We start from the raw sequence: 13,612 nt of genomic DNA, 5'->3' as shown, positions 1-13,612 counted from the left end.
CCTGCCAGTGCAAGCTTGGATGTATCTTTGGAATATGCTTGACATAACATATTGCTGATTTTGTTTTTAGTGTCTCCATGAATTCACTTCCAATACTAATTTTTGTCAGTAGAGAGTGCAAAAAGTTTACAGTGAGATTTGTGAATAGAAGTATCAGGTACCCCAGGAGAGTTTTGTTCAGAGGATAATCCGTAGCTGCATTAAATTCGAAGAACAATGTCTGGTCACAGTGGCCAGAGACAGTGATCATGCATGTGTATGTGTGTGTGAGTTGTGCTTATGTGAAAATGTGTGTGTGTGTGTGTGTGTGTTTCCTACTTCAGAAGAAAGCCTTTTGGCTGGAAGCTAACATATATAGCAGACCTGTCTGCAACCCAACATCTCTGTAGGGTGAATAGCAGTCTGTCCTTTTCATAATATCATTGTTATTCTATCCTGGACTTTCCATTGTTTGAACTCAAAGAACACATATTTAGGAATGCGTTTCACAAGAAGACATTGAAACTGAGCAGACCTAACTTCTGGATTTTTCCTGTCAGCAGCCACAAATGTAAAGAGTGCAAGAGTAGCACACAACCATCTTCAAGACATTTAGAGACAAATTGGTCCCCCTTGTATGCTGCACCTTTGGAATTGCCAATTTCAAATAAAATGCAAAAGAAATTTGTTCTAAATGGTTCCAAACAATTAGAAATAGGTGTCTAAATTTACTATAAATGCAAAACTGAGCAAATTACTTAAGATAAAGCAGAAACAGTATATTTCATTGATACTAAAACTAGAAAAGTGCCCAGTACTGTATAATACACATGTTGTATTTTCTATTTATTTCAAAACTAGAAACAAATGTGGCTTTAACTTCATTAGTATATGATATAACACTAAAGATGCTACCTGGGGAAGATAAAAATGTTTTGTTATGAAGGTTACAGCCTTTTGACTGGAAGCAGCAACTTCTTGTACTTTTAAAAAATTATTATACTATGCAGTCTTTAAATTAAGTCACAAAGTGTGGATATAAAACACAAATAGTGTTCTTCAGCCCCCGTCACACATTATGTATGATTCCAAAGGTAGTGACAGATTCTAAGAAAAAGTGGGTGTAAATTTATCGCGCATCCTAATAAAAATAGCATAATTGCTTTCAGTTACTGTTACTGTGAATACTAATCTGTAGTTGTCACTTTTTTCTTAAAAATAATTTTTGTTGTCTTTTTAGGTAAGGAAAGAAATTGTTGATCTTACGGAAACAGAAGGAATTGACATTCTTGGTAACATGATGGAGGCAAGCTCACTGTCTATAAATGCTAACTTGTACGGTGATCTGCATAACCTTGGTCATGTTATGATGGGTTTCTGCCATGATCCTGATGCAAGACATCTGGTAAGTGTAATGAATGTAGCTGAAGGAGTGTGACACATGGAAATAGAACATACAACAAACGTCAATCAGTATGCACTAAAAGTAAAATAAATTCAATTTATAATTTCTCAGAACCTTTAATCTTCGCATTTTTTTATACAGTGTTCATGTAGTGCGTGTAGAGCTCAGTTGACAGACATAGGGCTTTGTATTAGGGTGAAAAAGAGAAACAAGAGTTAAAACACATTCTGTAGCAGTGATGACACCTGTAATGCCAATATCGAGATAAATTTAAAAAGGAAGAGTAATAATTACTAACACATAGAGAAGAGCACATCCTGTCAGCTGTGATTAAACATAATTATGCCAATCTGACATAAAGGTAATCCAATAAACTTAGTTCATCTCCAAATTTGTCTAATCGAAGTATGGAAATGAGAAATATGAGCCCATATGATATCTGTCTTTCCTCAAAAGTGAGAGATAGTACCTGGGAACAGCTTTTTGAGTTATTGAAAGTGTGAAATGTTACTTAACAATAACAAAATATGAGGCATGTAGTGACGGAGATAACTTGAGGGCAAATACTACAGCATGCTTTGAAACTATCTTTTTAACACAGAAAGGAATTTTACTACTTTCTCAAAACTTTAAGAGTGATCTTCGAATGTATAAGGCATTTTTATTTATTGAATTACAATTACATGAATTAGTAACAAGCAAGCTTTCCAATTTAATAAAATATCTCTATCATACACAAGAGCTTTTACTCACAGAAACGTTGCCATTATTTTTGCAACTGCCAACATAACATTTTAATATCTGCCAATATGGAGGCAAATGCATTTTCTATTAATAGAAGTGCTATATTTAGAAAAATTACTTCTTCACTCTGATTGATACTATGAATACCAGCATTAACATGTTTGTATGCTTCATGGCACTATTTAACATAATAATTTGAATATTTTCTGAACATACTTATATCCCCAGTAGTTGTAAAATATCATATAATAGCATAGCAACACTTTGTTGTTAATAATAATATTGAAATGTATTCTGTCAGTCATAATTTTGTACTCAGAAGTTTTTAATATAACTTCCCATTTTCATTTTCTAATTTATATTTATCTTATTAAGAAGTTACTATTTCCTGAAATCATTTTACTTTTGTTGCAGGAAACATTTGGTGTTGTTGCTGATCCAGCAACAAGTATGAGGGATCCTATTTTCTACCGATGGCATGCTTTTGTAGATGGAGTCTTCCAGGCACATAAGAGTGTTCTGCCAAGATACAGTGTCCAGCAGGTACTGTTTAACATCATTAATATTCATATATTCATAGTTTCTTTTCTATATGTTAGTAAATTATAGTAGCATCTGCTTTCAATATTGAGTTAGTATCAGTACTGACAATTGAATTCTCTCAAACTTGATGGGCTCATTATTGAAACACAGATACCTTACTACAAAATGTGGTAAGTGTGTACAACAAAGAGAAATGTTCATTCTATGAAACAAATGCCATTTACAACAAAATACTCAAAATATTGTGGACATCTGAAAATCATCAGACTTGTGCAAAAAGATTTCCAAAATATCAGAATGAGCTTTTTCAACTCCCTCCCATAAGACATAAAAATGTTCATAAATGTAATGCCATTGTTTAAGAAGGAAATGACAAAACCTTCTTGCATGTCATTTATTCACTTGCTATACATTTAACTTAATGCGTGATCCACTCGCATTAATGTGACCACTGGCTATTTTCTACATCAGTGTGCAATAACCAATCACAGGAGGCAGGTGGAAGCACTAGCAGTGGAGGCCATATAAAGCATGTTACGGGGATGTTAAAAACAGTGCAGTCTTTGTCGTATTATGGAAACAGAGTGATTTATCTGACATCCAAAAGGACAGGTCATTGGCATTCGGGCCAAAGGTGGAAGCTTTTTTGAAACAACTAAGTTTGTAAACTGTTCATGCGCCGCCTCGGTTAAAGTGTACTGTACGTGGCAAAATGGTATTATCCACAACAGACCCCAAGGTAACTATGATGCACCATGGGCCATAGATGACGCGTGAACTATGGCTGCAGGGATGTGTATGGGCAAATAGTTGTACAGTGTTGACCAACTGACCACCCAAATGAACCAGTGGGCTACCAGCCGTGTCTCCTCAGTGATTGTTCAGCGAATGTTGCCACGTATTGGCCTCTGCAGCAGGTGCGCAATTTATGCACCCATGCTGACTGCTGTTTATCAATAAAGGCTAGAATTTGCACGCCAATACCAGAACTGGACTTCCACAGAGTGTTGGTGTTTTCAGAAAAATTGCATTATATACTCCACTGGACTGAAAACAAACACCCTGCAATAATCGTTGGAAGAGACGAGTTGGGAGCATTACGGTCTGGGAAATGCATTTGTGGCATTTTCTAGTGCACAAAAAATCAAAACAAGTATCCATCTATCCTCACAGTTTATTTATCCTCGGTACAGTGGCATCTACCAGCAGGACAACACAACATGTAACACAGCTTGCAGTGTACGTGCATGGTTTCAAGAGCACCAGGATGCGTTTACCATACTCCACTGGCCACCAAACTCCCTGGACTTAAAAGTAGTCCCAAGTCTATGGGACCACCTTGATCAGGCTGTTTGTGCCATGGATCTGCAACCAACAAATCTAGAGCAGGTGGCCAGGGCACTGAAGTCAACATGACTCCACATCCCTGTCTATACTTTCCAGAACCTCATTGACTCTCTTCAAGCATGCCTTGCATTGGTACATGCTGCAAAAGATGGTTATTCAGGCTTTTCGCAGGTGGTCACGTTAATGTGACAGAATCAAACAATGGAATGTCCAGGATGGAATGTAACAATATTAGAGAAGGAAAGTTGCCACTCACCATAGAGCAGAGATGTTGAGTCGCGATAGGCACCACAAAAAGATTCACACAGTTATAGCTTTCGGTCATTACAGCATTTGTCAAAAATAGACACACATATACATACACACACACACACACACACTCACTCACGCAAATGCAACTCTCTCACACAACTGCAGTCTCAGACAACTGAAACTATATTGTAAGCAGCAGCACCACTGCATGAAATGAGTGGCGACTGGGTGGGAGAAAGGAAGAGGCTGGAGTGGGGAGGGGGAGGGATAGTACGGTGGGGGTGGCGGACAGTGAAGTGCTGCAGTTTAAGCAGAAGGCCAGGGAGAGGTGGAGAGGTGGAGTAGCGGAAAGGAGAGAGATAAAATGAAATAAAAAGTCTGGGTGTGGTGGTGAAATGACAGCTGTGTAACATTGGAATGGGAATAGGGAGGGGGCTGGATGTGTGGGACAGTGACTAAGTTTAAGACCAGGAGAGTTACGGGAACGTAGGATGTATTGCAGGGAAAGTTCCCACCTGCACAATTCAGAAAGGCTGGTGTTGGTGGGAAGGATCCATTTGGCACAGGCTGTGAAGCAGTCATTGAAATGAAGGATATCATGTTTGGCAGCGTGTTCAGAAACAGAGTGGTCCACTTGTTTCTTGGCTACAGTTTGTTGGTGGCCATTCATGCAGACAGACAGCTTGTTGGTTGTCATGTCTACATAGAATGCAGCACAGAGGTTGCAGCTTAGCTTGTAAATCACATGACTGGTTTCACAGTTAGCCCTGCCTTTGATGGGATAGGTGATGTTAGTGACTGGACTGGAGTAGGAGATGGTAGGAGGATGTACGGGACAGGTCTTGCATCAAGGTCTGTTACAGGGGTATGAGCCATGAGGTAAGGTATTGGGTGCGGGGTTTGTGTAAGGATGGACGAGTATATTTTGTAGTTTCGGTGGATGGCAGAATGCCACTGTAGGAGAAGTGGGAAAGATAGTGAGCAGGATATTTCTCATTTCAGGGCACGACGAGAGGTAATTGAAACCCTGGCAGAGAATGTAATTCAGTTGCTCCAGTCCTGGGTTGTACTGAGTTATGATGGGAATGCTCCTCTGTGGCCGGACTGTGGGACTTTTGGAGGTGATGGGTGACTGGAAAGATAAGGCATGGCCAATTTGTTTTTGTACAAGGTTGGGAGGATAATTACGGTGAGTGAAGGCTTCAGTGAGACCCTCGGTATATTCCGGGAGGGACTGCTCATCACTGCAGATGCGATAACCATAGTTGGCTAGACTGTATGGAAGGAACTTCTTGGTATGGAATGGGTGGCAGCTGTTGAAGTGGTGGTATTGCTGGTGGTTAGTAGGTTTAATATAGATGGAGGCACTCATGTAGCCATCCCTGAGGTGGATGTCAACATCTAGGAAGGTGGCTTGTTGGATTGAGTAAGACCAGGTGAAGCAAATGGGGGAGACATTTTTGAGGTTCTGGAGTAATGTGGATAGGGTGTCCTGACCTTTGCTCCAGATAACAAAGACGTCATCAATGAATCTGAACCAGGTGAGGGGTTTAGGGTTCTGGTTTTTTAGGGAAGATCCCTCTAGATGGCCCAGGAATAGGTTGTCGTAGGATGGTGCGATGCAGGTGCCCATAGCCGTACCCCAGATTTGTTTGTAGGTAATGCCTTCAAAGGAGAAGTAAGTGGGTGAGGATATAGTTGGTCATGGCGACTAGGAAAGAGGTTGTTGGTTTGGAATCCATAGGGCATTTGGAAAGGTCATGGGCATTAGGAATGTTAGTGTACAGGGAGGTGGCATCAGTAGTGACGAGCAGGGCACCATGTGGTAAAGGGACAGGAAGTGTGGAGATTCAGTGGAGAAAATGGTTGGTATCTTTTATATAGGAGGGTATGTTCTGGGTAATAGGTTGAAGGTGTTGGTCCACGAGAGCAAAGATTCTCTCCGTGGGGGCACAGTAACCGGCCACAATGGGGCATCCTGTGTGGTTTGGTTTATAGACTTTAGGAAGCATGTAAAAGGTAGTAGTGTGGGGAGTGGTAGGGGTGAGTTGGGAGATGGACTCCGGGGAGAGCTTCTGGGATGGGAACACTTTTTTGCCACCAACCCAACCAGTCAGACTCAACCTAAGATCAATATTGAACCTTGTCTAACTTAGTTCACTCCTCCATCCAACCGTGATCCACCACCACTGCCCCCAAACCACCACCTGTTAAGCTTCCAGAATTTTTTAACCTTGAACCTCACCTCACCATCATTCCCCAAATCCCTCAACATGCAAACTAAACTTACATCCACAGAAAGAACTGCAGTCCATCATCTAAAAACTGTTCCTGACCTTATAATCCTACCTACCGCTGTTGTCTTGAACCGCAAGGATTACCTGGTGGAAGGACTCGGTCAGCTGTCAGATACTTCCACCTACAAACCTTGCTACAGTGACCCCATTCCAGTAACCCAGCAGGATCTCCAGTCACTACTCAAATCCTTAAGCCCATCCCAGAACAAATCCGGGGTACGGCTACGGGCACCTGCATCGCACCATCCTAGGACAACCTATTCCTGGGCCATCTGGAGGAATCCTTCCTAAAAACCGACAATCCTAAACCCCTCAGCTGGTTCAGATTCATTGATGACATCTTTGCTGTCTGGAGCAAAGGTCAGGACACCCTATCCACATTACTCCAGAACCTCAAAAACTTCTCCCCCATTTGCTTCACCTGGTCTTACTCAACCCAACAAGCCATCTTCCTAGATGTTGACATCCACCTCAGAGATGGCTACATCAGTACTTCCATCAATATCAAGCCTACTCACCACCAGCTATATCTCCACTTTGACACCTGTCACCCATTCCTTACCAAGAAATCCCTTCCGTACAGCCTAGCCACCTGTGGTCGTCACATCTGCAATGATGAGCAGTCCCTCTCAGAATATACCGAGGGTCTCACTGAAGCCTTCACTCACTGTAATTATCCTCTCAACCTTGTACAAAAACAAATTGGCTATGCCTTATCTTTCCAGTCTCCTGCGACCTCCCAAAGTCCCACAGTTTGGTAACTCAGTACCACCCAGTACTGGAGCAACTGAATTACATTCTCTGCCAGGGTTTCGATTACCTCTCATCGTGCCCTGAAATGAGAAATGTCCTACCCACTATCCTTCCCCCATCTGCAGTGGTCCTACAGTGGTAGTCCACCTTCCACTGAACCTACACAATGTACTTGTCCATCCTTACACAACCCCTGCTCTTAATGCCTTACCTCATGGTTCATATCCTTGTAATAGACCTAGATGCCAGACCTCTCGCATACATCCTCCTACCACCACCTACTCCAGTCCAATCACTAACATCTCTTATCCCATCCAAGGCAGGGCTACCTGTGAAGACCGTTGTGTGATTTACAAGCTAAGCTGCAACCGCTGTGCTGGATTCTGTGTAGGCATGACAACCAACAAGCTGTCTGTCTGCATGAATGGCCACCAACAAACTGTGACCAAGAAACTATTGGACCACCCTGTTGCTGAACACGCTGCCAAACATGATATCCTTCATTTCAATGACTGCTTCACAGACTGTGCCATATGATCCTTCCCACCAACACCAGCGTTTCTGAATTGCAAAGGTGGGAGCTTTTCCTGCAATATGTCATATGTTCCCATAACTCTCCTGGCCTCAACCTTCATTAGTCATTGTCCTCCCCATCCAGACCCTCTCTGTTCCCATTCCAGCACTACACAGCTGTCATTTCACCACCACACCCAGTCTTTTTATTTCTTTTTATCCCTCTCCTTTATGCTACTCCCCCCCCCCTCCCCCTCGTCTAAACTGCATCACTTCTCAGTCCACCACATCCACCATACTATCCCTCCCCCTCCCCACCCCAGCCTCCTACATACACCCACCCAGTTGCCACTCCCATCATGCACTGGTGCTGCTGCTTGCAGTGTGGTTTCAGTTGCCTGAGACTGCAGACGTGTGAGCAAGTTGCATTTGTGTGTGTGTGTGTGTGTGTGTGTGTGTGTGTGTCGTTGACAAAGGCATTAATGGCCGAAAGCTATAATTGTGTGAATCTTTTTGTTGTGCCTGTTTCAAATCAGCACCTCCGCTTTATGGTGAGTTGCAACATTCCTTCTCTGATAATGTGACAGAATAGTGTATGAGCATAGTACACTCATGATCTGTTTGGAATGGCATTGTATCTGTCTGACATGTTACACTGTAATCTTTCATACAGTTAATTTTATAATACATATTATTTTTTGCAGTCTCTTGGTGTCATTATTCATAATTGTGCAATCACATTAACCTCCTATGTCTCTTTGCTTGGATTAGTGTGCTTTTATTATGTAAACTTGACTCATAGCATAATGCAGCATTTACAGTCTAATCAACAACACATATATAACTAAATTAAAGTAAACATATTTAAGCACAGTTTAGCTATTGTAACAGTTAAAAATTTTTATGATATACAGCTCAGTTTTAATGGAATTCGGGTTACTGGAGTGGAGGTTGCAACACAGAATCTACCGAATATACCAAGTAATGAATTTGTCACATATTGGCAACAAAATGATATCGATTTGTCAAGAGGATTGGATTTTGCACCAAGAGGTCCAGTGTTTGTTCGATTTACGCATTTGCAACATGCACCATTTGTAACTAGAATTACGGTGAGTATTTTATTACTCATATGCTTTGTTGGTGGTAAGCTGTATATATTAAATTTTATATTGATTCTGACATTTCTTCATTCATTAATTCTGCAAATCAGTACATACCCATAGGTTGATCATTTATGAAAAAGTTATTTACTCCTATTTCTTATTCATAGCAAAATATGCTGTATTTCAGAATAGTTTAAAAAGAGAGATCTGAATGAAACACACCTGGCTCTCAAGAGAACAATGTGTGATGCCTTCAGTGACTACCATAGCAGAATATTGTCATATGAAATTCTGATCATATATGAAAGCTGTTAGTGGCACCAAAGTTAGTGTCCAGTCCCTAGCGAATGAGACAAGAACTGAAACTGAGGGTAGCAAAGGAAAAGCTGAAATGCTTAACTCGATTTTCAAATGTTCCTTTACAAAGGAAAGCCCAGGATTCCGAAAACATTGATCATGTGAAACCCAACTCACTTTTTTTTTTTTTTTTTTTTTTTTATGATATACTGAAAGCTTTGGATCAAGGCACCCAAGTCGATGCAGTATTTCTTGAATTCTGATAGGCATTTGACTCAGTAACACACCTGTGCTTATAGTCAAAAGTATGAAGTGAAATTTGTGGCTGGACTGAAGACTTTTTGATAGAGAGGACACAGCATATTATTATGGCTGGAGAGCCATTGTCAGATGTAGAAGTAACTTCATGTGTGCCTCATGAAGTGCGTTGGTACCCTTGCTGTTCACTTTGTTTATCAATGACCTTGCAGACAATAATAGTAGTAACCTCAGACTTTTTGCAGATGATGCAGTTATCTATGATGAAGTACTGTCTGAAAGAAGCTTCATAAATATTCAGTTACATCTTGATAAGATTTCAAAGTGGTGCAAAGATTTGCAACTTGCTTTAAATGTTCAGAAATGTAAAATTGTGCATTTTACAAAATGGAAAAATGCAATATCCTATGACTATAGTATTAGTGAATCACTATTAGAATCAGCCAACTCATACAAATACCGAGGTGTAACATTTGTAGGGCTATCAAATGGGAGGATCACATAGGCTTAGGCATGGGTAAAGCAAATGGTAGACTTTGGTTTATTGGTAGAATATTGGGGAAGTTCAATCAGTCTGCAAAGGAGATTTCTTACAGATCACTTGTGTGACTAGTTCTAGAATATTGCTCATGTGTGTGGGAGCCATATCAAATACGACTAACAGGAGATGTTGAATGTATACAGAGAAAGGTAGCATGAATGGTCACAGATTTGTTTGATCCATGGCAGAGTGGCACAGAGATACTGAAGGAACTGAACTGGAAAAATCTTGAAAATAGACTTAAACTATCCCAAGAAAGCGTGTTAACAAAGTTTCAAGAACCACCTTTAAATGGTGACTCTTGGAATATACTACAGTCCCCTATGTATCGCTCACATAGGGCTCGTGAGGATAAGAGTAGAATAATTACTGCACATACCGAGGCATTTAAACAATCATTCTTCCCACGCTCCATACATGAATGGAATGGGAAGAAACCAAAATGACTGGTACAATGGGTCTTGCTCTCTGCCATGCACCTCATGGAAGTTTGTAGAGTATAGACATTGATGTAGATGTTAATGCAAACTAGGCAATGCCATGAGGCAGTATTCATTAGCATATTTACCACACATTTCTTAAAGTGCATTCAGGGGGATATGAGATCACTGCAACAGCTCCTAGGCTAAAACCATTTTCAAATGTTTGGTGTCAGTAACAGGAAATACAATTTTAGATTTTATTAGAAACATAGGTCAAGCATTTGTTTGGCTTTCAACATTGTGAAATTCTATAGTGCTCTTGAATCATTCCTCACAAATAACTGTGGTGCCTTATGTGGAGTCCTGCATTATTTTGTTCTATAAAATGAGGCATAAACCCCCTTGTCACTAATCTGTGAGATAGCTAAAGATTATCCAAAAGTTGTACACAAATCAGACTGCTTTATATGAGTTAAAGGATAGGAAATGGAGGTAGGACTGAGCGAGATAGGGTTAGGGCCTATCCGAAATGATATCCAATTTGTACGCACAGCAAACAATAAAGGAAAATAAGAGGAGACGAAATAAACTGAGGTTTGCTAATCACTTTGTAATTCTGCCAGTGAAAGCAAAGGACTTGGAGGATAAGTTGAATAGAATTGATAGTGACATGGAAGTGGTTCTAAGATTAACTTCAATAAAACTAAAACAAGAGTGTTAGAGTGTGGTTACATTAAATTAGGTAATGCTGGGGGAATTAGATTGTAACTGAGGCACCAGATGTAGTATACAAATTTGGCAAAATAACTGACAGTGGCAAAATAAAGATGATATCAGATGCAGACTGATAATAGCAAGAAAAGCTCTTCTGAAATGGATGATTATGTTATTATCAGATATAAGTTTAAGTGTCAGGAAGTCCTTCGTGAAAGTTCGTGTGGAGTGTAGCTTCTTATGGTAACAAAATGTGGGCAATAAGTAGTACAGTCAAGAAGAGAAAAGAAGATTTTAAAATGTGGTGCTACAGAAGAATGGTGAAGGTCATATTGGTAGGTCTACTTCTATATCTACATACATACTCTGTAAGACATCATATGGTGTTTGGTGGGAGTGGGGGACCATGTACCAATTGTAGTCATGCCCTTTCCTGTTCCACTTTCAAATGAAGAGAGGGGAAAAATGGCTGTCTGTATGCCTCCATACATACTCTAATATATCTTCTCTTTTCTTCAAAGTCCTTATGTGAGATATTCGCTGGTGGCAGTAGAACCATTCTGCAGTCAGTCTCAAATGCTGGTTCTCTAAACTTCCTCAATAATGTTTCGCAAAAAGAACATCATCTTCCCTCCAGGGTTCCCGTTTGACTCAACACGACATTGATATTCCACCTGGTCCTGGTGACCTATTTGTTTTCAACTCTTCCATTTGCTTCTCAACATCAGGGAACCTTATTTCTATGTTCTCTGTACAGGAGTCCGTGCGATGGTCAAGTGATAGTATGTATGTACGATCCTTCTATGTGAATGATTTTTTAAACTGAAATTTAAAAATTCAGATTTCCTTTTGCTGTCTTCTGCTGCAACACTATACTGGTTGATGAGTGTCTGAATATAAGCCTTCAATTTGCTTAGTAATTTTGTATACGATCAGAATTTTCTTGTATTCTCAGCCATGCTTTTTGCTAATTTGATGGTGGAAGTTGTATGCTTCATGCATCAAGTTTTTATAAATGTTGTAGGAAAGTTATTGTAGAATGCAAATATTCTTGCAAAATATAAATACTTTAGGATTAAAGGAGACCACTCACCAAAAAGTAGAACTGTTGAGTTGTCGGTAGGCGCACACAAAAGAAAGAAAACTTGTCAGCTTTCAGAGTTATCATTTGACGAGCTAGAGTAAACTACACAAACACTGACACACATGCATACACAGGTCCATGTCCCTGCATGGCACTAGCTAGACTAGAGTAGACCAGCCAGCACCATGCAGGGGCATAGACATGTGTCTGTCTGTCTGTCTGTGTGTGTGTGTGTGTGTGTTTTAATATAGTTCGTTAAAGGATAACTCCAAAAGGTAGCCAGATTTTATTTTATTTTTTTTGACCACTCGACAGTGTCTGTTCATTGTCTAAGTGGGTTTGTAACAACTTATTTGCTCTTTCTAACCTAGAAAATCTGCTAGCCTTCTTGATGGACTTATTAACTTTAGTAACCAGTGTTGTTATGATGAATCATCATTAATAATCCCTGTCTGGATACTGAACTGTCAATAAGATCAGCCCTGTTTATAGTTACAAGATTTAAAATATTTCCATTGCATGTGGCTTTTTAAACTACCTGCTCAAGACGGAATGTGTTCAGAACTGTTTCACAGGTCTGTGTGTCTGTACCATGTGCAACAAATCCACAGACATCCCAGTCTTTACTAGGTAGGTTAAAGTCATCCCCAACTAACATTGCACGATCAGGGTATTTTCACACTGCTAACTGTAGAGTTTCTTTGAATTATTCTACAGCTGTTACAGTGGAATCGGCAGTCCTTAAAAAAACATCGGATGATTAACTGGAGTTCACCTAGACTGGTCACTTGCAACTTTGTGGTCAGACTCAATTTTGACCTCAATAGATGTAATAGTTTTGTCAACTGCAATGAACATTCCCTCCTTCTATGATGCCTAACCTGTCTTTTCAGTGGATTTTACATCCCTTGTTGAATATTTCAGAGCTTTGTACTTAAGGATTCAGCCAGCTATCAGTTTCAAGTTGAGCGTGACAGATTTCCTGAAGTGCAGAAACTGATGAAGAGGTGTTTAACTAACTGAGGAGAATAGACTCACATGGTAGTCTAGCATGGAGAGCTGTGTTAAACAACAATAAATATGCTTTCAGTGTGATGTTGAACCTTAAATAAAAAGTAAGAATAGGATGTTGCTGATTCTGTTGCTCTCTGGTATTTCATTAAGTTCTTGTTCACCCATGAAAATGATGTGTGAAATGGGATTTATTTGCCTCCCAATGTTCAGTTTTCAAAGTGTTTGATTTTATTATACTTAAGAAAAGCCAAGTTTAAAGTGGAACATAGTTAAGTTTATTTTTTATTTTTATTTTTTAAGAAAAAGGATGACAGTTCTTACATTATTTTGTGCACATTAATTC

General features: G+C 39.9%; 1 protein-coding gene across 1 annotated transcript in view; it reads left to right on the top strand.

Annotated features, from left to right (window-relative positions):
• LOC126203473 (phenoloxidase 2-like) overlaps positions 1-13,612 on the top strand; it is an 81,786-nt gene that overhangs the window by 52,528 nt on the left and 15,646 nt on the right. Inside the window, exons 7-9 of the mRNA XM_049937791.1 lie at positions 1,220-1,384; positions 2,543-2,671; positions 8,748-8,945. Of these exons, the coding sequence (XP_049793748.1) occupies positions 1,220-1,384; positions 2,543-2,671; positions 8,748-8,945 (492 nt within the window). The remainder of the gene's footprint in view (positions 1-1,219; positions 1,385-2,542; positions 2,672-8,747; positions 8,946-13,612) is intronic.

This window comes from Schistocerca nitens, chromosome 9 (assembly GCF_023898315.1).
Source record: "Schistocerca nitens isolate TAMUIC-IGC-003100 chromosome 9, iqSchNite1.1, whole genome shotgun sequence".
Taxonomy (NCBI): Eukaryota; Metazoa; Arthropoda; class Insecta; order Orthoptera; family Acrididae; genus Schistocerca; species Schistocerca nitens.
This window is presented reverse-complemented; position numbering and strand designations above follow the sequence as displayed.